The 27,828-nt window shown below is 40.5% G+C and overlaps 4 protein-coding genes across 4 annotated transcripts; 2 read left to right on the top strand and 2 right to left on the bottom strand.

Moving 5' to 3' along the window:
* Positions 1-429: 429 nt before the first annotated feature.
* On the bottom strand, positions 430-1,369 carry LOC112430580 (nanos homolog 2-like). The gene has a single exon (XM_024798922.2). The coding sequence runs from the start codon at positions 1,367-1,369 to the stop codon at positions 869-871; it is 501 nt and encodes a 166-aa protein (XP_024654690.1). The 3' UTR covers positions 430-868.
* Positions 1,370-2,684: 1,315 nt separating this feature from the next.
* Positions 2,685-9,762, top strand: kpna1 (karyopherin alpha 1 (importin alpha 5)). Its single transcript, XM_004546726.3, has 14 exons — positions 2,685-2,792; positions 3,413-3,546; positions 3,695-3,808; positions 4,433-4,532; positions 4,805-4,899; positions 5,082-5,213; positions 5,352-5,440; positions 5,541-5,640; positions 5,806-5,969; positions 6,346-6,424; positions 6,518-6,643; positions 6,760-6,887; positions 7,314-7,489; positions 7,626-9,762. Exons 2-14 carry the CDS (start codon positions 3,421-3,423, stop codon positions 7,811-7,813), a joined length of 1,617 nt encoding a protein of 538 aa, XP_004546783.1. The 5' UTR covers positions 2,685-2,792; positions 3,413-3,420; the 3' UTR covers positions 7,814-9,762.
* A 2,014-nt stretch (positions 9,763-11,776) lies between these two features.
* On the bottom strand, positions 11,777-15,183 carry fam162a (family with sequence similarity 162 member A). Its single transcript, XM_004546727.4, has 5 exons — positions 14,976-15,183; positions 13,984-14,082; positions 13,498-13,609; positions 12,867-12,975; positions 11,777-12,438 (listed from the first exon to the last, which is right to left on the bottom strand). Exons 1-5 carry the CDS (start codon positions 15,016-15,018, stop codon positions 12,322-12,324), a joined length of 480 nt encoding a protein of 159 aa, XP_004546784.1. The 5' UTR covers positions 15,019-15,183; the 3' UTR covers positions 11,777-12,321.
* Positions 15,184-15,380: 197 nt separating this feature from the next.
* Positions 15,381-22,020, top strand: mix23 (mitochondrial matrix import factor 23). The gene is made up of 5 exons (XM_004546728.3): positions 15,381-15,607; positions 19,076-19,201; positions 20,153-20,299; positions 20,809-20,868; positions 20,969-22,020. Exons 1-5 carry the CDS (start codon positions 15,557-15,559, stop codon positions 21,017-21,019), a joined length of 435 nt encoding a protein of 144 aa, XP_004546785.1. The 5' UTR covers positions 15,381-15,556; the 3' UTR covers positions 21,020-22,020.
* Positions 22,021-27,828: the final 5,808 nt, after the last annotated feature.

Here is a 27,828-nt window from a genome sequence, read left to right as displayed (position 1 = left end):
TACACACTCTGTTTTGACCTTGTATACTGTATTTCCCCAGCCCCTCTATTTTGAAACTAAAACTATTGAACCTTAATTCAATTTCTCACTTCACATAATCGTTTCACTTTTGCCTTGAAGTGTTACTTTTAATTTAATTTAATTATTTTTTATGACGCATGTTCTCTGGTGAGTTCAGGTACATCTGTAACATGTGAGTTAAAATTTTCTATAATACCAAAAAAAAGACAAAATACTGATGTTTTTGTCGAATAATCTGTTTGACATGAGAGATAATATAGCATTTGCATTTTAACTAAAAGACTCGCGCACTGACACTATGGGCACATTTTTAGAAATCTTTTTAATTCCACATATTAAACAACAACAACAATAACAACAACAATAACAACAACAATAAACACTTGAGGACTTTAAAGAGTTAAATTTTTTTCCAAAGCTTGAGAGCGCTCACCCCGGCTCGGGGCTCCACAGATGTGATGGATGAGGGCTCCTTGCTGCAGGCTGCAGCGGAGTGTTTGACAGTCAAACTTGAAACAGTCTTTGGAACTGAAACGGTCTCTGCCAACATGAACACATACCCCAAACAGTTCGGTAAATATGTACAGTTTCTCGCAGCTTCAGTTTTCAGTTGCTGGCAGAACTTGGGACACCCTCAAAGCTGGCGCAGATTTCTCCCGTTGAGCCTGCGCGTACTGGCGAGCGCAGATGTGATGGATGAGGGCTCCTTGCTGCAGACTGCAGCGGAGTGTTTGACAGTCAAACTTGAAACAGTCTTTGGAACTGAAACGGTCTCTGCCAACACGAACACATACCCCAAACAGTTCGGTAAATATGTACAGTTTCTCGCAGCTTCAGTTTTCAGCAGCTACCAGAACTTGACTCCTGTCTGCATCCTCCCAGCCGCCTCCCACTTCATCTGCGGGCAGTACCTGCGTGTGTGAGCGCTGTCACCGGTGGCTTCGCAGATCGGGCAAGTGTAGTTCCGGAGGATGGGGCAGAAAACTTTCCCGTCGTCTGATTTGAGCTTGTGAGATCGGTACACCCTCGGAGTCTCCCCGTTTTGCTTGCAGAAGCGGCAGTAGTCCGAGGATGACGCGCTGCTGCTGGTGTCCGACGCGCTGCTGGTCGGACTGAACTGCGATGAGTTTTTGGAGGATTTCTTCCCCCGAGTGGAAGTGTGGACCTTACTCCAGGGGGGCGCTTGTCCCTTCTTTGGACGCTCGGTGTCTCGGTTATCAACCTCACGGTTGCTGCACAGTTTCTCGAACACTTGGCTCAGATTCATGTAGTCGTGCCACATGTTAAAGCTGTCCCCACCAGTGAGGATCGAGCTCTGGACCTCCAGTCGTCTCGGCATTGTGGTCATTTTTTGGCAGAAGTAAAACTGAGGGTGTGTTTGGAGCGCCTCATATTTATAGCTCACTGAAGATGGTTTTAAAATGCAACAATGTTTGGAGCCTATAGATTGCATGCAGCCTGGCGACGTTTTTTGGAGGCAGAGAGAGAGAAAAAAAGAACTTTGGTGCAGGTGCAGTCTTTTATGTAGCTTTCTGGTGACCTTATAAGAACCTTTGCGAAGCCCGTTGACAGGCCTTTAATCGAATGATCGGTTGGTTGATTGATAACAGAAAAAAATGACACATAAGATGGACATAAAGGACTGAAAACACCAAGAGCAAAATATTGCATCGCACTCATTTATGTAGTTTATGTTTAGATTAGATAATTTTGCAAAATAACGCAGCAAAATAAATAATAAGAGCCGGGATGTGGAGACTATGTAGCACTGAAAAAACTCCGTCCATGTGAACAGAATCAGGGGTTACCTTACCTGTTGATTAAATATCAAGACTATTTAGCAATAAGCTTACTTTAAAGGCTCGTAATAGGTGAACTGTCTTGGTATAGTTGGGTCACGCAGAGTTCATGCATTTTTTTTCTATCGTAGTGCGTTGGCCTTTATCCTCTCATCCCCTCTCTCTCTCTCTCTCTCTCTCTCTCTCTCTCTCTCTCTCTCTCACACACACACACACACACACACACACACACACACACACACACACAGTGTTTAATAGATAGATAGATAGACTAAATTCAAAGTGAATTATGTGATTTAATCTGTTAAGTTCAAATCTCCATTCTTTCCCTTAGTTTTGCATGTGTTTGCGTTTTTTTTTTCTTTGTCTTTTCTTATTTTGTCACTTGTTTACAGTTTTATTATTATTCGTACTTCTAATGTGCTTGTGTCTGACAATGGGCCGTGTATGTGTGTGCGTGTGTGTCTGAGGATGATGATGGTCCATGTTGTGTTACTTGTTGTTTGTGTGTGTGTCCCCCCGATGACCCCTGGCGCCGGAGCGTCTAGACTACATTAGAGATGTGTCACATCCAAGAGCCGCACCTGCGCTTATAGAGAGCGCATACATAGAGGTGAGGTATGAAGATAAATGGATAGATGCGGTCCTTTTTCGAAGCTGAGCGCACAGTTGTATTTCCTGCACAATCACACACGAAGTGAGGCTGTGTGTATGCCGGTTATACCATGAATATAAACCCTGCAGGCACCGCTTGTTTGTCAAACTGTTTATGAAGCAAAAGTCACATTTCTGTTTATTTACAAAGCAAAAAGAAGGGGGAAAAAGAGGCGTAGGAGGGGGCGGAGCTTAGATACGTGCGGGGGAGTTGTGGGTCATTTGCGTTTAGTTGGACGCGTGCGCACTAGCATACCGGCGACGGCTGTTCAAACGGTGGCCTAGCGAATAAGGGGATTACGGAGCCCAATCTGACAGGTTAGATAACGAAAAACGTTTACATTTTTAGCTGTGTACGTGTGGCAGCGATTCATAATGAAAAGTTAAATGAATTCTTACTGTCTGAGACGGTGGTCTGTCGTTTGCGCTAACGTTAATGTTGGATTTTGGTACTAAGCTAACGTTAGCTACAGCAGTTAGCCGCTGGCTGCCAGCTAGCTTTCGATAGTAGAGGAGGCTAAGAGCGGCGTTGACATTAGCCAGCTGATCAAGTGTACCCTCCCGGGGGACTTGTGCTTTTAGGTTTTCCTTGTGCTTGTCCGAGTTGTGAGTTGACAACGGAAATACTGGACCCCGATCAGTAGATGGTAAAATGATGCTTTCTTTCCACGCAGCATCAAGCCACGGGAAGCTAATAGGCTAGCTGCTATCCTTACATGACCCTGTTTGTTGAACATTCTTTTTTGAGAGGAATGATACACACCGGTAGCTATGCCAGCGTTGGCTACGTTAGTTGGTGTCTGTCTTGCTAGTCTTTGCAGTACAGTTGGAGGTGTTTTAATAAAAAAGAAAAAAACAGAGGGTTTGTTTCTCAGTTGGGAACTTTGAAAGATTTGCTCCAAAGCATATCCAAATAATAGACTTCCTACTCTTCTCAGGCTGCACAATGAGTCAGGGTAAGGACAATGCACGCCTCAAAAGCTACAAGAATAAGTCTCTCAACACAGATGAGATGAGAAGGAGGAGGGAAGAGGAAGGCCTGCAGCTCCGTAAACAGAAGAAGGATGAGCAAGTAAGCAATGTGTTATACTGTACAACTAAAACCGTCGTAATGATCCTGAAATTACATGCTGACAGTGTTTGGAGTAAACTTGAGGCCATGCTTTGTTTGTAGCAATTTAGTTTTGGAAGGGAAATGCATATTTGTCCTTCTGTTGCAGCTTTTTAAGAGAAGAAATGTTGCCACTGTGGAGGATGATGGCATCCTGGATGAGGATGGGATGGCTGATAGCGGCTATCTGGAGTCCCAGGCCAACAACATGGACCCACTCATGGTGAGAAGGCATTCATATGTCTGCTCTGTCACACATACACTCATTTCTGGTAATCAGATGGCATCTAAAAATCTTGGCTTTATGTTTAAATTAATATTTGGGTCATTCTTCTGTAAAACTCAGGCTGGAGGCTGTAGAGGAGCTTTTCTGTATCATGTTCTAAACAGCACAAGTTTTGATGCATGCAGTGACATTGACACGTAGTGAGCCACACAAATAGCATGTTGAATCTTTCACACACCGTGCAGTGTGTTTGTCGCCTCACCAGACCACAATGATGTGTGCAAAGTTACATTTTATCACACAAACTGTAATTTGCATAAATTCCTATGTGAGGCATTTAGTTCTAATCAGTAAGAGCACTGTCTCTAAGCATGTTTAAGAGGAGTGAGCTACAGCTTTCTCAGCACCACTGAGCAGACTCCCTGCTCCAAGTGGCAAAAATAAAAGTGAAACATTCAAAAGTGTAGATACACTTCCCTCTTGTCAACTGACAAAATTCATTGTACCAAAAAGATTCCTGATATCCAGGCGTATGAGATGTCATCACTCACTGCACACATCAAGTCGGCTGTGACAGCAATTCATGTGTTTTTAAAAAAATCCCCATTGTTGTGCACACAGGGTGGGGTGATCTCTGAAGACATGATTCAAATGATTTTCTCCAGCTCTCCTGAGCAGCAGCTAATAGGTACTCAGCGCTTTAGGAAACTACTTTCTAAAGGTAAGCAGGACTCATTACAGCCACTCCTGTCTTTGCATTTGTTTCAGTATGTCTTACAAGGGAAGGATAATGACTGGTTGAGGCCCAGTGCAAGGACAAAAGCATTGTTTTGAGCTGCATAATCTGCCACTCTGTCTCACAGTTAACTACTGCCTAAAATTCATAACTACACAATATCAGTGTGGCTGGAGTGAATGTTACATGGGGTGTAATGCTGTTAAGTGTGCCTGTATTAATTGTTTCTACGTCACCTCACCCTCCCTCACACGCAGAACCCAACCCACCTATTGATGAAGTCATTGCCACTCAAGGGGTGGTGGAGCGCTTTGTTGAGTTCCTGAAAAGAAGAGAAAACTGCACATTGCAGGTACGTTTTCCTAGAAAACTAATTTTAGATTATATTTGAAGCTTGTAGATTTTTGTTTTTTTCCCCCCCTCATGTTTGTTTGTAATGTGCTCTCTTCCTGTTTCACCATCGTATCTAAAAAGTTGCATGTGTTGTGAGTTCAGTGCACTAACTTTCTTCATATATTTTGAATATGATTGTAGTTTGAGGCTGCGTGGGTATTGACCAACATTGCTTCAGGTACGTCTCACCAGACACGGGTGGTCATCCAGGCAGGAGCTGTGCCTATATTCATAGAGATGCTCAGCTCGGATTTTGAGGACGTACAGGAACAGGTGAGGAGGCTTCATTTTTACCTTTCCTGGTGTCTACTGACCTCTGGCAGCTTGTTGAGGTCAAATTTAAACTGATTAAAATTGTAGTTTTTCATGTTGTTTTTATTGTTTGACTTGAATAATTCCTTCACCCCTCAGGCGGTGTGGGCCTTGGGAAACATAGCAGGAGACAGCACAGAATGCAGAGACTTTGTCATAGACTGCAACATACTGCCCTCACTGGTGCAGTAAGTATCCCTTCAGTCTTACATTCTCTGCTTTTGAAGTTTCCTCTACGGGGAAACAAAGAGCAACTTTGATTGCGATCGTCAAATTTTCCTCTTGCAGGTTATTGGCCAAACAGAATCGTCTAACAATGATGAGGAACGCAGTGTGGGCGCTCTCAAACCTGTGCAGAGGAAAGAACCCACCTCCAGATTTCACTAAGGTAATTTGCCAAGATAAACACATCACTATGGTAACTGCACACCTCTTAGACTGCTTAAAGGCACATCGTATCTCAGATTTCAAGGTCACAGGCTATATGAAGATACTAATATGCTAAACTGGATAACAGTTACACCTGCTGAATGTGTCCCTTTGTTTCTTGCAGGTGTCTCCGTGTCTCAGCGTGCTGTCTTGGCTGCTGTTTGTAAACGATACGGACATCCTAGCTGACGCATGCTGGGCGCTCTCCTACCTATCAGATGGCCCAAATGACAAAATTCAGGCTGTTATTGACTCGGGAGTCTGTCGCAGGCTCGTTGAACTGCTGATGTGAGAGCCAAAACAAACACACACACAGATATTTTCAGAGGCGTTCTACAAAGTGTATGCGAAACACTTGGGACTCTAGTTAAATACCCATAAAGTGACAAGTAACACATGGGTGCTATAAATTAACAGGACTGAAACATCTGGAAGAATTAGGTTATGTTGTAGAGGAAGGGTGCAAAGGTGCATTTAAGCGGGTCTGACAGCACATGTTGACCTTAGTAAGACTGCATTTTTTTTCCCTTTTAATTTGTCACCTAGTAACAACAAATAGTGGTTTAACATTATTGCTACCATCCTAAAACTGGAGGGTTAACATTTCTAAAACTTGATGAAAAAACTGTATCATCTCACACTAAGACTTTGCTTTTTGTTCCAGACACGTGGATTATAAGGTGGTCTCTCCTGCACTGCGGGCTGTTGGAAACATAGTCACTGGAGATGATTTACAGACACAGGTGGTAGCTGCATCACAACAGACAGATGTGATAAAAGTTTAAGCAGAAGGCAATGGCTCTTTGTAACTCTGTGAACATTTGGTATTTTTCTAGGTGATTCTGAACTGTTCAGCACTGCAGTCTCTACTTCAGCTTCTGAGCAGTCCCAAGGAGTCTATCAAGAAGGAAGCGTGTTGGACAATCTCCAACATCACCGCAGGGAACAGAGCACAAATACAGGTGTGCTGCGCATTCTTACAGACTAAGCTAGAAAAAAAAGCTTCCTTTTTTTTGTTCCCTGAGATTGAAAAGCTAACTATTGGAGCTGCTAACAAATTGTTTCCCACTTCTTGTAGATGGTGATAGATGCAGGTCTGCTGCCTCCGCTCATCAATATCCTGCAAGTAGCAGAGTTTCGCACAAGGAAGGAGGCAGCGTGGGCCATTACCAATGCCACCTCAGGGGGTTCTGCAGAGCAAATCAGGTACAAACTGTGCACAGTATACAGCCAGTGTACCCATAATAGTCACACTTGTCTTGAGTGAAGAAGTCAACTGATGCCACTGATTTTAAATTATACAGACTCTTCTATTATAAACAAACCTACTTCTGTTTTTCATTGTTGTATCATTCAAGACTCGAAACTATTATTTTGTTTTCATACTTTAAAGTGCATAAAATCTAAATATTATATGTAGCAAATGTGACTTCAAACAGGTTTATTTGAATCATTTTTCAAGACAGTGACTTGGAGAGGGATTAGGGAAGTTGCCATTCAGCTTGTAGCCTTGCATGTCTGCATTTCTTTCAGTGCACTGTGTTGTTCACTGATTAATATGTTGCGTCTTAAAAAGGTATTTTTCTTCGATGACTATTAATGTCTACTCTGTGTGTGTGCTGCCATCTGCAGGCACTTAGTGGAACTTGGGTGTATAAAACCTCTGTGTGACTTGCTCACACTCATGGACTCCAAAATAGTTCAGGTGGCTCTAAATGGCCTGGAGAACATCCTGCGACTGGGAGAATTGGAGGCCAAGAGGGGAGGAGGCATCAACCCCTACTGTGCACTCATTGAGGAAGCCTATGGTAAGTAATTAAATCCGGACGAAGGAAATAGGAAAGTAACGGTACTAGTCAGCAACCCTGGTCACTGGCTAATCTTTTATTTTCTGGAGTGTGCCTCCTCTATTTTAGCACTACTCTCCACCTTTTATCTTTACAGGTCTGGACAAACTGGAGTTCCTGCAGAGCCATGAGAACCAGGAAATCTACCAGAAAGCCTTTGACCTGATTGAGCGCTACTTCAACACTGAAGATGAGGATCCATCTTTGGCTCCAGCCGTCGACCTGCAGCAGCAGCAGTTCCTCTTCCAGCAGTGCGAGGCCCCGATGGAGGGCTTCCAGCTATAATGCTAATTCCTCCCTTTTCCCAGAGCTCCACGTTCATCCTCACCTTTGCTCCCGTCTCACTCTATCCCTACAGCCATGATCCAGGGTGACATACCTCGGCCTCCCCCTCCCGTTCCCCTTCTCATTGTCTGAGAGGTTTAATCATCATCATGATTATTAAAAGCATACCATTAAAGGGGCACACTCTGTTCATGCATCCAGCACGGGTGAATTCTGCAGTCTTGTCAGCCAGTTCAAGGTTTCACTCATTCTGTCTTTTGCTGAATTAATTTTTTCCCTCAGCACCTGGACCTCTCCTGTGTGGTTAAGCCCCAACATTTCCAGCTATAAACTTTTCCTATAACTCCATCCCCACATTATTGCTTTTTTTTTTTTTTTTTTTTTTTTGGGGGGGGAATTCTTCCTCAGCTTATCCCCAATAAAAGAACCTCTTTGTGGTCCTGTAGGATTGGCTTTTGCTAGCTCTTGAGTCAGTGGTAGTATTGGGCTGCACTGCTTGTCTGATTGAAGCATTAATGAGTCTCGAGACAGACAAACATGGACATGATTTCAATTTCTTTCTATCTATATATATATATATATATATATATATATATATATATATATATATATATATATACACACACACACACATACATACAGCCAACCCCCCCCCCCCCCATCCACATTGAGAATAATGAACCTAAACACTGGACTGACCATGAGACGTTGACCGCACACTCGACTGTGGTCACTGGACTGAAATGCCCACACTGGGCCACATGGCTAGTTCCAAAATAAAGACTGATCTGACCACTACGAAAGGCACGACTCAAGAGTGAAGGTTGCTCTCCGATCGCAGATGGACAATTTTAGAAATTGCTGAAGGTTGGAGCTCCTCGGTGACAAATCAGGCTGCTTGCATTCCCACCTGGATCTCATATCACGCATTCCTCTTTCCAGTAATGGGACTATTCCACCTGCACAGGCTCCATCCCGAAGAGTTTAGACTGCCTGCTGCCTTCTGGTGTGACGTGAATTAACCCCATGGAATCATGGGAACCTGAGTCTTCCCACGCACTGAGACAACTGGACAGACTTGGACAAGACAAAAAAGACTATTTAACCCTGGTTTCTGTCCAGCAGCAGACCAGTGGGGATTTTTTTTTTTTTTTTTTTTTAATTACCATAATTTCATTTCTTTTGCAGCACTTTAGTTCAGGACTGATGCCTGCTCATTGACAATAGACCACCGTTTATACATTAGCTATGTAATTGGTTAATGACACGGCTCTTCCCTCCTAAAAATGCGAGGTGCAAAGAGGTGGTCTTTATCATTGTCCCCCCCACCCTCCTGGTATGACAAGGATTTACACTGTTTTGCCCTTAACCAGAGAGACTCGAGCAGTTTGTGGACTGAAAATGTTAGCACACACTTTCGAGGATCATGGTGCCTCAGCAAAGCTAGAAGAACTTTTATTCTAACAAAGCAACCTCTACCAATCAGACAGCATTTTGAAAATTGGCCGTTTAGCTGTTAGCTGTGTAAAACATAACGTTCAAATACGTGTTCAGGTAGTATTTTTTTTAATTTGATCATGCCAAATCAGAAACATACAGTATGCCAGCTATTAGGCCCACAGTTGGTCTTATTTTCAATAAAGTGTTTTATTTTGTTTTTTTAAATTTGGGGTTTAGCATCTGCCATGTAGCTGATGGTGCCATAATCCTTATTCTACAGAAATCCTTCCACATAATTTCAAGAAAAATCCAGATTAAAACTTGAAAACCCCGGTGATCACCTTAGTTAGCAAAACTGAATGTTTGTTTACCAAGTCCTCTTTACATTGCTTATTTTTGTCAAAATCTTAGCAAAAGATGACCAGCTCTACGTGTTCATTATTGTTTGTTGTACTGGGTTTGTGCATCTGTCCCCTGTTATGCCATTTGCATAAAAGTCGTTTCATGAACTACAACGTGTAATCGGTTTCATTATAGTCACTGAGTCTTTTTGTTTTTTTTTTCATTAGATTTTTATTAACTTGCTTCCTTCAGTTTAAGGTAGCAACTAATTATTTTCCGTGTCATTATATCAAAGCATGTTAGAATCATAACTGCTAAAAGATAGCTGAAGCCACCGTGACATCACTCTGATTGCACGGTTAAAGTCAGTAGGAGCCACACAGAATCCATGCATCTGTGGCTGTGAGAGGGCGATGGGTGGAAAGGTAGTGAAGGTGGATTCAACCATTCAAAACAGAAGACAGTGCAGGCGGGGTTGAGTGGGTGGAGATGAGCGTTTGATGAGAGTAAAAAAGAAGATCTACAAGATAATAGTAGACCCTGCTCTTGTGTATGGTTTGAAAATGGTAGTACTGACAATAGACAGAAGACTGAGCTGGAGGTGGTTGAGCTGAGGATGCTAGGACCAGAATAGACAAAATTAAAAATTAGTACATCAGAAGGGTCAAGGGTTTTGGAGGCAAGGCTGAGATGGTTTGGACATGTGCAGAGCAGGGATGGTGAATGGATATGGAGCTGACAGGCAAAAGAGGAAGACCATAGAAAGATTTATGGTTGTAATGAAGGAGGACCAAAAAGGATGCTAATCGATGGGGTGAGATGTAGGCAGATGATCTGCTGTGGTAACCCCTAAAGGATGCAGCTTCGGAAAGCAGCTATTTTGTAAAGCTTTACTTTTATTAATATTTTGGCTGCTTCCATGTGTTTTCAGAGCCAGGAAGGATTACGTTTGGATGCAAGTGGAGTACAAAGTTGTTTAAGGACTTTACACTGGATGGGTGCATCACAGACATTTCCTAATTTGTGCTGAGTGACAGTAGCTTTTGGTTGTAAATCTGTTTTAAATACTCTTAAGGTTGAACGTTCATCCACTAGGAACTGCCTGTATGCTCTCGCCTCATGAATCCAGGTGTTGTTATGCACCAGGGTGAAACCAGGATCCACGGTACCAGTGTAGGCGCTGACAGCATCCTGGAGTTGGACTACCTGTGCAGCCCCTCTAAGGTCCAGGTATCACCTCATGCTAACAGTACTGACAATGAACATTAAAACTCGGGTTTTTACCTTTACTCACAATTATTAAAAAGGGAATGTCCACAATTTAGGGTTTTTGAATGTAGGATATTTTATTAAAGCAATTTAGCAGAAGCAAAGCCAAGCACGACCTATCTTAATGACCTATTCTGAGCTAATGTTGATCTAGTTCTAATCTTTGACCGAGATTGGAGAGAATGACCACACCTTGGCCACTGACGCACTTCTCTTCTGTGTAGTTATGTAACCCAATGGGAGAGAAGCAGAGGCCAAAATCCTGTTGAATTTATGATCTAACACAGGAAAATAAGCAGAGAAACAGTCAAAAATTATCAAAAACAAAACAAAACAAAAACAAAACACTTAACCTCACTCAGTGCTTAGTCATCCTAGCCGTGTGCCATGTTTACATACCCTGCATGTGTAAGAACCACCACAGCACGCACACACACACACACAGCAGTAAAAGATAAAGGCAGGTGGTAGAATAATTTCATTGCTCCAACTTTTGTTAATCAAAGATTTACTATTGGCGAAAGCACATACAGCTAAACTATATTATAGGACTCTGTATCATTTCACCCATGATGATAGATAAGACCTTTTACCACCCAGCCGATATAATGAGAGGTAAGCCAGGAGAGATCAATCAAATCTTTCTCACCAAGCGATACGCTGATTAAAAAGTGGTCCTTTAAGTTTTGAGCAGTATAGTTCGTGACGATATTGCAGGGAAAATATACCATAGTATCCAAATTACCCTCCAAAACTTTAGTAAAGATAGCTGCAAAAAAAAAAAAGAAAAAAAAAGAAAATTAAAAGCGGTATTGGTCACAAATGGTGAATATTTCCTGAAATAAGCCTTCCAAAAGCCTTGGAAGATGCCCACATGTGCCCAAACCAGGGGTCATTAAATTACACTGCACATTTTTATAGAAGCACTGCTTTATTGAACTAGTTTTGGTGCTCACCACATACAAACACAGATAGCACATCATAGTGGCTGTGAAATAAGAAGCCCAGTTAGAGGGGTATCAGGACAGACAGCCCACTGCACAGGTGAACAAGTCACATCCAATCAGCTACTTAATGTTCCACAAAAAGGGGAAAGACAATGTTTTTACAAGGCATAATTGCACATTCCTGCAATAAACCCTCCACTGGTCTGAGACGATGAAATGCCACTACCAAAATAATGGCTTGTGCCATTAATCAAGTGCCACTTTGTAACCCTGTTATTTATATACATTCACTAAGTAGATACATTTTGCATCAGGTACTCAATTATTGCAAAACTATTGTTAAGGCCAATTTCCTTGTTGCAAAAGCACTACTCAGAATTTACTGCTGATTTTTTTTTGGTTGCACTACACCTCCAAAGGTTGGGACTGGAGAAGTTGTGGTATACACAGAAAGTGGGATGCTATTGACTTGGGTTCAAGAATGAGCGTGTCTGAATGAGTCATCTTCCATCACTGAGCCTTGTCAGACAGGGCAATGGCACTTTCGCGTGGTTTCTGGTGTTCTTCTCTCCATCTGGCTTTCTTCTCGATGTTTAGTGCCGTCAGGGTCTCATTCCTGGCAAGAGCCTGCAGAAAAACAGGAGAATACATGTGGCATTATTTAAATGTGAATGAAAATACAGAGGCAATGCATGAATCAAAGCAGTGAGAATTGAATTACTCACTAATTATTAAAATTCTTGCAGGGGACTTAATTGTGATACATTTTCCGCTTCGATATCCTTTTTTTTTTTTTTTTTTTTTTTTTTAAAAACATAGGTTGAAATGTCACATTGGGAACTTTGGGACATTTTGTGACCAAACTTTTAATTGCAAGTCATTGCTCTGTTTATTCATAACATGACGTAGATGAGTTTATGTGAACAGGCAGGTTTAAACCTGCTCTTTTACATTACTGGATAGCAGTGATGACATGTCTGTCCTTGTTGACAGTTACTGGCGTTGAAAAGAGAAAAAAAAAAAAGTTTCATGCAAGACTCATTCATTATTCTTACCCTTTTGCCCAGAAACACCATAATCATACAGGCTCCTATCGTGGCAGCCATCATCACGTAGGCAGCCTTTACTCGGATTTTGTTTCTGGCAGCATCAATCATCTCAAACCTGTAGAAGAAGCACATGTACACATGAACACTCATTAGGAAATGTTTTCTTGGCTCAAAAGAAGGCTTGAAACATAAGACTTCAGCATTTAATCTTGTTATTGTTATTGAAGATCAGCGCAGCAGCATGATATTTACGGGGCCTTTTGTTCCAGTTATAGCAGCATTGGTGACTGTCAGCAGATAGTCTCTTGGGTCCTTCACACATTTTGCTTTGTTTTGGATACTGGGGCTTTTGAGTACATGACATAGGAGGGCTTCTGTTTATAAGCTTGCCATGCAGGTTTTTACATCGCAGCAGCAGATCAGATGTGATCTCCACCCCGATGCCAAGATAATCCTCTCCAGTCACCAATAGAAGGCTTGTTTGAACTGCAGCTGTCTGAGGACCAGCTACACGCTGTGCCGCCGCTCATCCTGTTAGTTAGCCCTGTTCTTGTGATGTAACTTAACTGAATGTGACAGAGGCAGTGGGACTGCGGTGTGCCGGAAGGTCTGGTATAAACAGGAAAAGGCTACTTACGACACAGTCTCTGGTATCTGGTCTGCTGACTTGAAGCGCCCTGACCAGATCAGCATCTTCTTGTCCATATCTGAGGGCCTGTAGCCTGGGAGTCTGAATGCGGGACGCGGCTCTGTGTGAATTAACAAAGCATGCATTATAATGAATCCTGCGTGCTTCCTGAACAAAAAGCCAGAGATTCACATCATGACCTGCAGACTGCGACCTCACTTCCTGTGTCCCTCTTAGTCTTTTGGGATTTAAAAAAAGTCACATACTTAGCCATCACAAATACCCTGTAATGCACAAAGTCAACATTTTTAGAATACTCTTACATCACTATGAGTGTAGCATTTTCCACATTAAAGTCATGCCACACATTTATATGAAAACCTAGAAGTTCAAATTCAAATTTAGAAGCTGGTATTTAGTTTTTTCAGGTTTATCAGTAAATATTGTGCATTGTCTTATGATGACTTTTGAGCTCATCTGTTGTTCAAACCCTACCATGTGCTGGTGCTGCAGGTGGGGACTCCGCTTTGGTCCCCTGCAGTTTATTGCACATCCCTCTGTGGCTCCATGTCTGAATGACATGTCTCCTCTGACCTGTTTAGATACAGAACTAGTATCACATCGAGTAAAGCAGGAAGTCACAGTGACGATAGAACTAGCTGATGCTACTGAAAAAAAGAAATTAAACAAGAAAATTAGTAACGTTTACATTAACATTACAAGTTTTAGAACAGCCCTTAAAAGGCTCAAAATAAAATTACGCTGGGGAAAATCTCTTCATGCGAAATCAAAGGATTACCGTTTACCCCAACTTAATCTCATTTTATTCATTTATTTTTACAATCGCGTGATAGCTATCAATCAATCACACAATTGTATTTATATATACACACACACACACACACACACACACACACACACACAATAGCACTTTAAGTTGTGTATTTATTATATACCGTTATTCTTTATCCTCCTGATACAAAAACAATTTTCCTTGTGGGCTCAATAAAGTATCTATATCTAAAGCCCTAAATTGGACACAAGTGAGTACTACATGACAAAAACAGAAATCATCACACCTGAAGGGACTAAAACTGACAACTGTTTAATTTTACTTATAAACAAAGAAACAAACCACGACTACGAATATCTTCAATTATAGACACTGTTCATACCAAGCAGGAGTGCCTGGTTAACCAGGCCTGAATAGCGTATAATGATAATAAAACAAGTTAACTAGGCCAAGTGTTAATTTACCGAGACACCACGCACCAATTTACACAAACTGCCTTTACTGCCACAAGCACAAACACCATTTCAATAAATGCAAGACGTCGAAAAAGCATCAAACATGTATTTATAACCGAGTACAGAACTCACTCACAGCTGATTTGAAAACAAATAACATCAACAAGCATCGGATTAGAGAGTATTCAAGCGACTTATTACGCAACGAAAACACAGAAATTCAAGTTAGCTATACGAACCGAGGAGGCTGCCGATGGAAAGGCGGGATCTGATGAAATTCATGCTTTTGCTGATTGAATACACAAAGTCCAGTGTTTCTAAAAAGCCATTTAAGTGCGCTGGAAATCTGTCAGTCCCTCCTCAGCTGCTGAAAGTCAAACAGCTAACAGGACCGTCAGATAGGACGCTGTGTCCTGTGACTGATCAAAAGAAACAAGCTAGGGCCCGTATTTATGCCATTTGGACAGCGTCCATACGGATCGGGTAGTGACAGCCCTGTGGCTGTGGTTGGGTCTTTGCTTTCGCTAGGTTGTGGTTGAATTATTAGGAGTCTCAAACAGGGCTGCTGGGAGTTAAGCTAAAGTTGAGAAGAAGACGTGGAAAATGTATTAGTATAAATGGCGCTATTCACTATAGTTGCACTTTTATCTATTTTAATATATTCACTTTGCGTTAATACGTGCGGCAGATGTTAATTTGTAAATGCGGCAAAAACAAATAAATAGCATTTAGGCATTATTAAAGCCTTTCCGTGCAGGCACTTTCTTGGACAGCCACCTCCACCACCAGTGATCCTGGTGAAGGACCCGTGCAGTCCACTATGGCGGCGCCCGGTGGAAGTTTAAACTGTGAGGACTATTCAATGTTTCAGGTAACGTTAACGACTGATTAATTGATCCGTGCAGGCCGATCACGCACCGACGGCCAGTCGAATCACCGCCTCCCCCGCAATTCATTTGCCGCGCTGTTTATTTTGTGCGAGAGCCAATGAATTGGTGACCCTCCTGATTACTAAAGACCTGCACGAGTTCAAGGAGGCACAGTACTCAGAGCTTTCAGTATGTGGATCAACATACCCATGCAGCCTTTAATAACTGACTCTTTAAACTGGCATAATCTACTTATAGATGTCATGGTTTGGTATATTGTGTTATTTTGTAAATTTATATTTTTATGCTAGAACCTCACTGAACTCGCTTTGCATAATTCATAACTAACACACGTACATTTATTTATTCCATATAGGCTGTTTATGAGGCTTTGGAAAGTCATTTTAGCGCCTATCTCCAGGCGGCAAAAGCACTCTTTCTTCTGATTGGTCAGCTTTTGCAAGCCAGCAGAAGGGCAGCGCTTATCTTTTTATGTGCGGATGCCAGAATACACACAGCTGTATCTGATTTAAAAAGAGCCTCATGCATTACTGCTGACAAAAAAAAGTACATATTTCAGATTCTTTCACTCAGAAGTCCTCTCAGAGTACGGAGGGTACAGACCAGAGGTGTGGACTCGAGTCACATGACTTGGACTCGAGTCAGACTCGAGTCATTAATTTTATGACTTTAGACTTGACTTGAAAAAATGTTGTAAGACTTGTGACTTGACTTGGACTTTTACACCAATGACCTGGGACTTGAATTGGACTTGAACCGGTTTACTTGAAAAGACTTGATATTTCACCCCAAATATAAAATTTAACATACATATTATATAGAGATTGAAAATGTGACGTCATTCAGGGGTAAAACCGCAAAGGATTCTGGAAACTCGTGGCAAGAGGTACGAGCGCACGCAGGCTTTCAATTGAAATCACAGCGATAAAAAAGAAACACAAAAATGGCAAGAAGCTGTTGTATTATTAACTGCAATAGCCGGTCGCATGACAGCCACGGGAAGCCGACGGGTAAAGAGATCGGTTGTTATCGGATTACGTCGTTGAAGAGAAATTGTTCGAGCCATGTTTCCGAAGTAACAAAGAGGCGACGGGTGGCCTGGATTGCAGCCATTCAAAGACCAAATATAACGTCCCAGAACCCTCCAGCTCACAGGTTAGTCTGCTCCAAGCATTTACACAAAGGTCAGTCTGCTGTTGTAGTTAATGCGTCATTTTCATAACATAATTGGTGATATAGGTTACAAGCAAGTCTGGCGCTGAACAGAAATTGTCGCTCCTTTGTTTGTTGTGCATAAATAGTGAATTGTCCTGACACAATATTGCGTTTCGCTTCTGTTATTTTGGTACATTGACAAAAACATATACTTTTATTCACAGGATAAAACAGTTTTTTGTATCACCAATTGCCCAGTACGATTACAGCATACAGTATTGTTGTCACTGCTACATTTCTGTAACGCGTACCAGAAATTATTTCCACTGCTAATTAATTACCGTTGAGCTTAAAGGTCCTATTAATAAACGGTTAACGATTGTGTATTTATGAAGACGATTTGTGAGACTGGTAAACTTATGATACGTACGATGGTCTTTCGTTCTACACGGTGCATTTCAAGGTCCTGCACCCATCCGTCGGTAAACTGTACCTGGGCTTGTTGCAGTGACCGGAAGTTACTATCGTGCCAAACTAGGTATCCCCGACAGAATTTGTTTCCCCTGCGTCGGGAGCACACGCTGGACTGTCCAAATCACGGACAAACAGTATCCCACATTGTTGATTTTTAGTTTACAAACACTTCTTATAATGACTGACTACTCCTGACATTTTTGAGATCTTAGCTCTTTATACAACGAAGTTATAGTGGGATACAAATAATATCAGGCTGGTCCTGCCACAATTTGTTCCCCCTGTGTAAATCACGGACAAACAGTATCCCACATTGCTGATTTTTCGTTCACAAACACTTCTTATTATGACGCATTTCTCCTGAAACTTTGGAGGATTTAGCTCTTTATATAATAAAGTTACAGGAGAATAAAAATAGTTATTAGCCAAAATGTTTATGGTTTATTAAAATAATCCCATCTGATACCCCGTGAGCAATAAATATATAATTTTCTGTTGTAACCCTCAAACTGAATGGTAATGTAACGATACTAATTTTTCACAAAATGAAAACATCAGTACTTCCTGCATGCTCCCAGCACAGGGGAAACAAATTCTGTCGGGGATACCTACTTTGGCACGACACCGGTCCTACAACCGCATCCAAGAATAACATGCAGCTTATCTCAGAACTGTCGGTGAAAATTATCCTTGGAGCTAGGTTTAATTGAGCTGCATTTTAAAGAGGTGCAATTTCACAATTTGTGTATATTTTCTAAGTTCACTATTTTGTCATGTGTTGAGAAAAACACAGATTTAAAAATTACATGGTCTAATATTTACATTTAGCATAACTGCAACATTATTTTTTCGTTTTTTTCTTTTTAAAGACTCGAAAGGACTTGAAATTCAAAATTTCAGACTTGTGACTTTACTCGGACTTTTACACCAGTGACTTGAGACTCGACTCTGACTTGCCTGACATTACTTGAGACTTGACTTGAGACTTGAGGATAAAGACTTGAGACTTACTTGAGACTTGCAAAACAATGACTTGGTCCCACCTCTGGTACAGACCAAAGCTATTTTACTTTTTATGAGTAAACCATATGTAGAAGTAGAGTTAGCTTGTAGAAATTAAGGGGGGAAAGCCCTGTTCTTAGTTACATGTAAGCTTGCCTCTTATTCTAACATTAAATTTGAAGATTTAGAAGTTTGGCTTCTTTTTCTTGGTGGTTTTGGAGATGATCATTCATGCTGTCAGTTTGTTTGTTTGGCGAGCAAAGCATCGAAACCACAGTTAAGAAAATAAACAACAACCAATAGCAGCCTATTAGTGTGTTCCTAGAGCTGATGCAATCCCCCCACCCCACTGTCTACACTTTGCCATGCTGTTCCTATAGCAGATGACCATATAAGGAAAGCGGTGGAAACAGAGCATTGTGAGCACAGAATATTACATTAACCCTTTACCTTTTTGCTGAACAAATATGTAAATTCAGTTCAACAGGTTCAAATTTATATTAAACATGTATTTCTCTCATGGTAGAAGGCTAAAGATGTTTGGATCCCTCCTTAAAAGTATATCAGCTGCTAAATGAGCCTTGTTAATCTTGCCTGCCATCTTGCCCTCTGTTATAAACACGATACATAAACTTATTTCCTTAAGGAAGCAACGTGTTTTGAACCACCATTTTTGGGTGGGGGGTACAGTTGTATCAGATTTAAATCTGATTCCATCTTAATGAGACAAAAGACAGCATATCGTGTTACAAATGTATTTAGTTTTAGTTGAAGTAAAACTGCTGACTCTTTTTGTGTACTTCTGTGTGTTATTTCAGGAGGTACTGAAGGTGATGCGCACTATAGACGACCGCATTGTCCATGCCCTGAACACCACCGTGCCCACAGTCTCCTTCTCAGGCAAAGTGGATGCCACACAAACCTGCAAACAGCTCTATGAATCTGTGAGTGTGACCACCAGGTCTCACCACGTTGTGAATTCAAATTCCCATTGTTGTCATTGCCACACAAACAACAAAAACGTTACCACAACAATAAAGAATAAATAAATGGCATATTTTAAACAGTGAACATAACACCTGGGAGTTTGGTTATGTAACGCAATGGCAGGGAGAGGTGCAGAGGGGACCTGTTAAGAAGTCAGTCTAACATCAAGTGTCTGAGAAACAATTTCAAGCAGCCTCTTTAAACTTGCCTTAAATCTTCACATAGAGTCAGGGATGAACTGATTCAAATTCAGTCTTTCATTTAAGTTCAGTTTCATTTCAAAAAACAGCGTTCACCTCAAGGTAAAGACACCACAATATTAGGGAAAACCTCAGTAATCAGACGATCCCCTGTGAGCAAGCACCTGAAGAACTCCAGTGAAGTAAAATGACGCTGAGGGAGGTGTGGCCCTCTGATGCACATGTGGTGATAAGCCAAAGGTTACTGTGGCGTAACAAAACTCAAGAATTCATACTCTAATTATGACAGTTTCCAAATTTTGATCAACTAATGACATTTTTGTATTCAAAGAAGTAAAAGATCACAAACAATATGGCAAAATAAGGGTCTACACAGACCAGCGTTCAGTGCCATAAAACTCAGGAAGAGAGCTTGATGTCATAATCCACATCTGGTCGCATGCTGAACTAGTCATAGTTGCTTACTTTGGAAATGCTGTGCTGCCGGGTATATGTGTGTGAAGCATCCCTGTTTCAGAATTGGTCCATGTTTCGCAGCGTCATCCATATCTGAATAATTGTCTTGTGTGAGAATCAGCTGTTGTCCTCCAAAGTCTTCGCTGCAGGAGCCATAAGAGTCTGAACAGACAAGAAAGCTGGCATGAAGTCTGTGAAGGCATGCAGAAATATTAATCTCATGTGTGCGTGTGTATTTCTGTTTTCTCACAGATGATGGAGGCTCATCTTAGCAGAGACAAAGCTATCAAGGCTTGTATAGCTCAAACATCAGAGGTGGTGGGACAGCTGCGTGAGCAAAGAGCAAAAGACAATGAAAACATGGCACTAATCAAACAGCTCAGGAAGGAGCAAACCAAAGTAAGTCCTGTCTATAAAAATTCCATGTTTTTTTTTTTTGGTTTTTTTTTTACATTCTTAATGTAGTTTTCTTGTCATTTTTTCTTTAAATCTGTCTATAGCTGTTCAGTTGCATTATGGGAGATGTAGGATTCTGTGTTTCTGCAGTTTTTGCCCATTAAAACGAATACAAATAAGGATATGTTGCTTTCTGTTGCTTCATTGTTGTTGTAGGTTTAGCAGCTATCTCCACTGAATCCACTGTGGATGCGTTTAATTTAGTTTTTCTGTGCTGTGAGGATCATAAATGAAATGTAAACAAATATCTTAAACTTGAAAAAAGCTTGAAATTTGAAAATATAGAGGAAACCTGCTGCAGCTGACTGAACCTGCAGGGCTAAATGCATCAAGTAACCACTGAGGAAATATAATCCTTCTCTTTTTAAAAAAAAATTTGAATAAACAGACCCTGTTATCTTATTAGAGCAAAATAATAATAGAAGTACTTTGTTTTTTTTTCCTGTCCCCAGTTAAAGCTGATGCAGTCAGAGCTGAACGTTGAAGAAGTTGTAAATGACAGAAGTCTGAAGGTACAGTTTGCTCGCTGTTCTCATCACTGACTCGTCCTACAGTCACACATAAATGAGCCGTCGTTATCGTGTGTTACTTACTGACGTTTCCTCGGTTCAGGTTTTCAACGAAAGGTGCAGAATCCACTACACGCCTCCAAAGGTGAAATGAAGTCCTGCTTCATGAAAGGAGCTCTTTCACTCGAGGTTTAAATCCAGGCTGGAGCTGAAACTGTGAACTGCTGCTGAGTCCTCGCTGCAGGCTGTTCACCACCCAGACATCTCTGACCTCTTCCCCGACACACAAATATATTCCAGCGTCATTACTGTATTAATTTACCATCATTGTAAAACAGTCGCCCGTGTGCTTCTTCCAAGACAAAATTATTGTACAAAAAAAGAGTTTTTTTAAAAATTGAGTCAAATGTTTGTCTGAGTTTGAAATCATTTGTTGACCTTAGACATCCTTTTTACATGTATTGAATTCAAATGTTTACTATGCACTGTCTTCATCAGGAATTGGTTCAACAACTGCTGGGTTGATGGATTACTGGGACATTTTGGACGAGTCTTCATCAGTCCATCCCTCAGGATGGGATCTACAAGCTTTGATCATTCCTTAAGTTTTCATACAGTGTCAAAAATCTGTCTGTCCAAAAATTTGATTTGGTACCAAGCACCAGCAAAAAGAACGACACTTCCATCAGCCTCAAGTGTACCTTATAAGAAATCGCCAATCCGCCAAACTAAGCTGTCTTTGTTAAACGTGATCTGTTGTACTTGCTCAACAACAGGAGCTGTATTCACTACGTACGTTGGTATTATAGTTTTTAGTGCTTCTGCCTTGATCTGATCATTTTCTCTGATTATCAGAGATGTAAAGATCTCTCAACAAGGAAAGGACTAAAACTTCTATTTCACGGAGGACGTGTGACTGATCGTAGTGTCATGGATGACACGTTCTATTACTATAATGTTTCCCGACTGAATAAACAGAAGCACTGCAGCGGACTGTCGCAGCCTCCTGTCAGCAGAGTGATCACACAAGCTCCAGCAGTCCAGTACTTGCAGTTTGTTTCATTTCCACTGGAGGGCCCCACCTGATCACAAACGGGTATTAATGGTATTAATTATTGGTGGTTTAATAAAAGCTGAGTCTTCCTCCTCTTAAAACACTTGAGTAGATTTTCTTTCTAAAATTTCCACCATCAGAAATAAAGCAAGCAAATATATTTACTCCTGTGAGCTGTGTTTTCAAACATTTTTAGGCTGATGCAGATATTTCTTGAAACTTTTCTTACTTTTATGAACATAAATTCTCAAATTTCTTGGACCAAACCACACAGATGATGAACACAGCCAGTTAAAAATAAAAACATTGTGCTGTATGTTAAAAGACTTGCAGAGAAGTCATAAACATTTACTGAAGGTACTGGGATTGTCATTCCACGAACAAGAATATAATCAATCAAAATCAAACTTGCAGTAAATTATTGTTACCCTCCTTTACATGCTCTCACACTCTGCCTCGCAGAGGTATTCAAGTCCTGTAACTGCAGAACAACTAAAGTCATTTATGGTGAATTTCCATGTGTAAGGAAGTTGTGGGAGAGCAGTACTTTCACACTTCCAAAGAACAAAAGAGTGTGATGAAACTTTCCAGTGAAACATTGGAAACAACGTCCTTATTATTTGTTCTCTCAGATAAAACAGTGCATGGAAAACTCTGCAAACAGCAATGCTTCCATGTATTTTATATCACGTGTGTAAGCAGGTGGAAATTGTTTACGAGTGTATAAAGAAACTGAATCAATAAATGCATCCATGACAATTTGATAACTAGAGCAGAATATGTGCAAAACAGTACAGATGACAGCAGACTTCAGGAGGAGCCCATCTTTCAACATCTTTGCACTCTGCAACATTGCACCATGAATAAAAATATGCTACATGTGCTGTTTTTGTCTGTGTCATGTTGCTGCTGTCAGTATTGTCTGCATACATCTCTACCTACAGTTCGATTTGTCGGTTCAGCTTTTTTCAGTGAGATCCAGCACAGTCACCTGCTGCTGTGATTATTTTGTCTCATTATATTTTTTCTCCGTGTCATGTTTATGCTTCTGTAATGAGAGGTATGGGCGTCTTCTCTTTTTCAGATTATTTATGACCTAATATGAAAATATAAACTTTGAAGAATCAATGTTTTTGATGTAAAATCCACCAAGAGTTTTTCTGCACTTTTCAGGTTTAATTAAATATCAACTTTTTCTCCCACCAATGACATTTACTTCATGTCAATAAAACCATGAATTCACATTGTCTATGAGAAATACGACTTCATGACTCAAGGAATCAACAATCAACAAAATATTTTACGATGCTTTATTTGTCATTTAAAAAATTGTTCACTCAACTGTACAGTGCTTATTACTCTCAATAATTGTGGATTTAAAGTAATACACTGTTTATATGTTATTGCATTGAATTATTTGATGTTAACAGAATAGTACTTCTTTTTTTCCCCCATGAACAGCTATTTGGTCACATTGAGCAGCTGAAGTGTGATCAGATCAGAAAGTGTTGATTGGATCATCTTTGGTGCGGTTTTCCTCCACTTTAATCAGCTTAATCTCTTCTCCGTTAAATGGAGGGGCTTGAATGAGGTCCAGATGAAGGTAACTGGGTCCACCAACATGAACCTGGAGTCAAGAGAGATGAAATGCTTGTAGTTTTTTGAAGACTGCGGATGTTCAGGAATTTGAAGAGCTGCCTACACGAATGAGTAGACTTCCCACAATGGAAACAGCACTCTCTGTGTGGTTTGAGAAAACAGTCAAGTTGTTAAGAACTATGACTGAGAAGAATCCGCCCGTGTACAGCAGCAGGCTGCCTTCCTAGAATTTGGATATCCCCCGTGCGCTCGTCTCTGCATTATGTGCATTACCTCTCTTGGAAAATTAAAACCACAGCAGCTTTTTATAGTATTTTTCATTCACTATCAGCTTACACCAAAAGTCTATTCTGAAGAAGATTATTCAAAACATGCAACACAGTCACCAATCCCAGCAAATTCACCCTTAAGTCAGACTGTAAGATACAGAAAACAAAAGAGCTACATCTCAGACTCTACAGGCTTCAGTTAGCATGTTAAATGTGAAAGTTCAGTCAGAAAAAGACTGAACAAAAACGGCCTGAGTTGACCAATTAACCAAAGTGACAAACATTGCTCTAAATAATACTCCCCTAATCCAAGTAGTCACCCAAACCTGGACGTGGATTTAGAGGCCTGAGGGCCATCTCACACATTTATTCAGAATAAAGCAAGTTTAAATTAAAATTAATTGTATTTTACATGTTGGTGCAATGTTTAGGATGAGATGGAGATATAACACTCATGCACCCCGAAAATTATGAAGGTCTAAATATGTGTCAAAGGGACTCACTGAACATCAGTGGATTTCTATGGGGCAAACGTACTTAAAGCAGCCACTGTGACCATTGCTGCAGAGCAGAATGAATGATACTGATGGGGACTGTGAGGGTTTGTAGTTAAATTCCTGCTCTTACAGGATCAGTGAGTGTCTGTTTAAAGATTATTAACATACTTTTACATCACTATGGAACACCAGCATTTCTGCAGAGGACAGAACCACCTGCCTTAATCTACCACGATGCTCTGTGCTATGTTATCATGGCAATATGAAGTCAAATAAATACAAATGTAGAAAAATGCACATTTAAAAGAGGACAAGAAGACAGGCAACTGGAAGAGCTTTTGAAGCAGGAAAACTTTTTATGGATTTCTCTTAATTTAACTGGAAATTTTGCGAATACAAGTCAAGGAGGAAACAAGGAGGCAGGTTGGATTATATTTGAGGACAGGACGCATGAAGGAGAAGCATGAGGAGAGAGAAAACAGCAGAGCGATGGTGCAGAGCTAATCGTGGATCAAGTCAAAGAAGCAAGCATCAAAACTGTGAGTAAACATAACACACAAAGAGGTAAAAATTACTGTGCTGATTAAGGAAACATTACATTTGGTTAGTTTGGGGTCTGCAGCTTCAGGTTTGTGGGTTCAGTTGCTCTCAAAATTGAGGAAAGACAAAAAATGTTTCTTTTGAAAGGTTGTTGGAGGATTCTTACTGTAAGAAATATCTGGGTGTGCATCTGCTTTTATTTAAAAAACAACAACAAAAGTAGAATTTTATTTATTCACATTGGAAAGGGAAAACTGGAGGATCAGAACAATAATGTGGCCAAATTTACTGTTTCCTTAATCAGAACAATAATTTTGATCTGAACTAGAAATTTTGAAATGGGTTATTTTCTTTCTTCTCTACTGATCACTGTGTCACATGTTGAGTTACTTGTCAGTCTACATTAATGTTAATGGTAATTTAAAAAAAATGCAGTTTGTTCATAATTTTGTAGAAAAAGACTCTGCACCTGTGAAAAAATTAGGTATCCACACCCCCAAAATCACTGTAGATCAGAGTAGCTAAGCCCTGGTTAACTGCAATTAACAGGAGATGAAAAATATTGGAATGATTGAAAGAAACAAAGATTGCTTTAGGGTTTGAAGATTTGACTTTCTTATTGAAAGAGACGAAAACAAATCTATGTGTCTCACTGAGAATAAAACTGAAAGCTTAAAAGATCTGGAAGTCCAACTGTTGTTATACAAATGTGCAAACTTGTTTTAATGACATTAGAAAGAAAAATCAGGTGTTTAAAAAGGTAATAAATAAAATTGATTTTTATTTTACTTGAAAAAAATGATGTTGGTTAGCGCGGCTGTATTTTGAAAAATGCTGGGTCACCAGTAGGCTGAGATTTAATGTGATAAACTGAGGATAGGTAATATAATCTACACACTCGCTATTATTGTTGTAATCCATACACCAGGTAATATTTTATCAAACATCAATCATAATTGGTGATCGATGCAAGTTTTAAGCAATAATATTTATTTGCATTCACAACTAATTTACAAAATATAAAAAGAATCTTGTTTTTTTAAGAAAAAAAGACGTTTCTAACTGACTTCAAACTTTTGAGCTGTAGAGGAGATTGATGAGCGCGCAATAAAGTGAACTTGTTAGGGAGAGTTTGCAATCAACTCAATTTTTGATGATAGACACAGCTAAAAAATGAGCGTCTTTTGGACACTGATGTGTGAACTGATCACATGGTTATAAACCAGGTGAAAATTGACTTCAAAATTTTGAGCTGTAGTGTAGATTGCAATGATAGCGTATAGTTATCTATTACAGAAGAATACATAAAATTATAAGGACAGAGCGACACTGTTAAAAAGTTATGAGCTGTCTTGATGCAGAGAAAGTGGAGTTTGTCATCCTTGAATGATGGGATTAAATGGATTGAATGATGCTCTGGCTCTGTGCTCAAGTTCAGACATGGGCTTTAAGCAACCATGAGCCACTGATACGCGTGATAGATTAATCAGCATGTATCAAGTGGGCTTGTTAAACAGCTCTGATAGGAGAAAGTCAATGAGCACGCAATAAAGTGGACTTGTTAGGGCCAGTTTACCATCAGCCTTGCTAAAGTTGAACTTCATTTGTATTTAAAGACAGACTTTAAAGAAAATAAAAAATTGGCTTTAATGTAATCAGTAACATCAGTAATGTTTTCACAGCTTTAATCAAATCATTCATCATCCATAAGTTGTGATGGAAAAATGTCTGCAAGCGTGCAGGAGCCCACTTTTAGAGACAATCACTCCTGTGTTATAATCTTAATTGAAGTTCATCAGGTGAGATGACCAATAGATGATAAGAAATATACTCTTACTAATTATTAGAGTTGAAAAGTACTTTGCTAAGCAAAATTAAATGAATTTATGTTGGAACTTGAACTTTTAATATAAAAATTTCATTTGGTGATGTATTTAAGTTTCACACATTAGAAATCTGTGTTTATCATTTATTTTGGTTGTAATCTGAGTTTAGTGTTTATTTGTGAGCGTTGTTTTTATTTGCACGATTTTACTCTGTTTGTATCACATGTTTTTAGTCTTTTATTTTTACATTGTTTTAATCCACTGTGGATTGGCTGGGCATGGGACAAATGAGCTGATAGTGATCACCTGCTGAGGCATGGGTGTGTCCAGTGGTGTCCTTTCAGCTGTTTAAAGGCCTTATTAAAAGGAAGCAAGCTGAGCACTGGAAGGAGAGAGGCCCTAGATTGGAAGAGGAACGCATGAAGGCCAGGTGGAAAAGAGGGAGCCGCTGTGTGATCGTGGGGGTGCGACGCCTCATCTGGAGACCCGTCAGCGTGATGTGGTCATCCAGTCCCGACAGCAGGAACGGCAACAGTGGGAGACAACGCGTGTGATTGACATCAGGGCAGATGTATACCACTGCCTGCATTTGTGAGTAGTGTCTCACTGTTGTTCACTGGGTGCAGCCGTGTTGGGAGAGGGTCGCCATGGCTATAAGCCAGGGCAGCTTCCGGGATGATGGTTCTGGCTCCTATTTGTTTTAACTTACAGGTGATGCGTGAGGGGAGCCGCGGTGGTATCGAGCGATGGACTCCAATGCAGAATGCAAACTGGGCTGGGATGTGATGGGCCCAGTGGACGGACGAGACTGGGACAGGAGGCTCCTCGTCTGCCTGGCACGAGCCCGCTCAGCAAGAGGAATTTCTGTCCAGCTCAAGAACACACAAGGAATATTCATCCTGGGTTGTGGGAGTGGGTGGGATTTTGTGCATGAAGAGAATTGTATTTTTACCAGTTTTAGAATAATCTTTTCTAGTCTCGGTGGGAATTTTAGCATATTGAGGAAAATGTTGTTGTGAATTTGCTTGATTTAAATCAAATTGAACTTCATTCAATTAAAGCCAAATATAACTTGTAATCAAATCTATTCAAATGTAAAGTCATCTCACTCAATTTGGACAACTAGCACTAAAAGATACACTGACATCCTCTGTTTCCCAATCAGCAGATCAGAGGTT

Source organism: Maylandia zebra, linkage group LG9, assembly GCF_041146795.1.
Source record: "Maylandia zebra isolate NMK-2024a linkage group LG9, Mzebra_GT3a, whole genome shotgun sequence".
NCBI lineage: Eukaryota > Metazoa > Chordata > Actinopteri > Cichliformes > Cichlidae > Maylandia > Maylandia zebra.
This window is presented reverse-complemented; position numbering and strand designations above follow the sequence as displayed.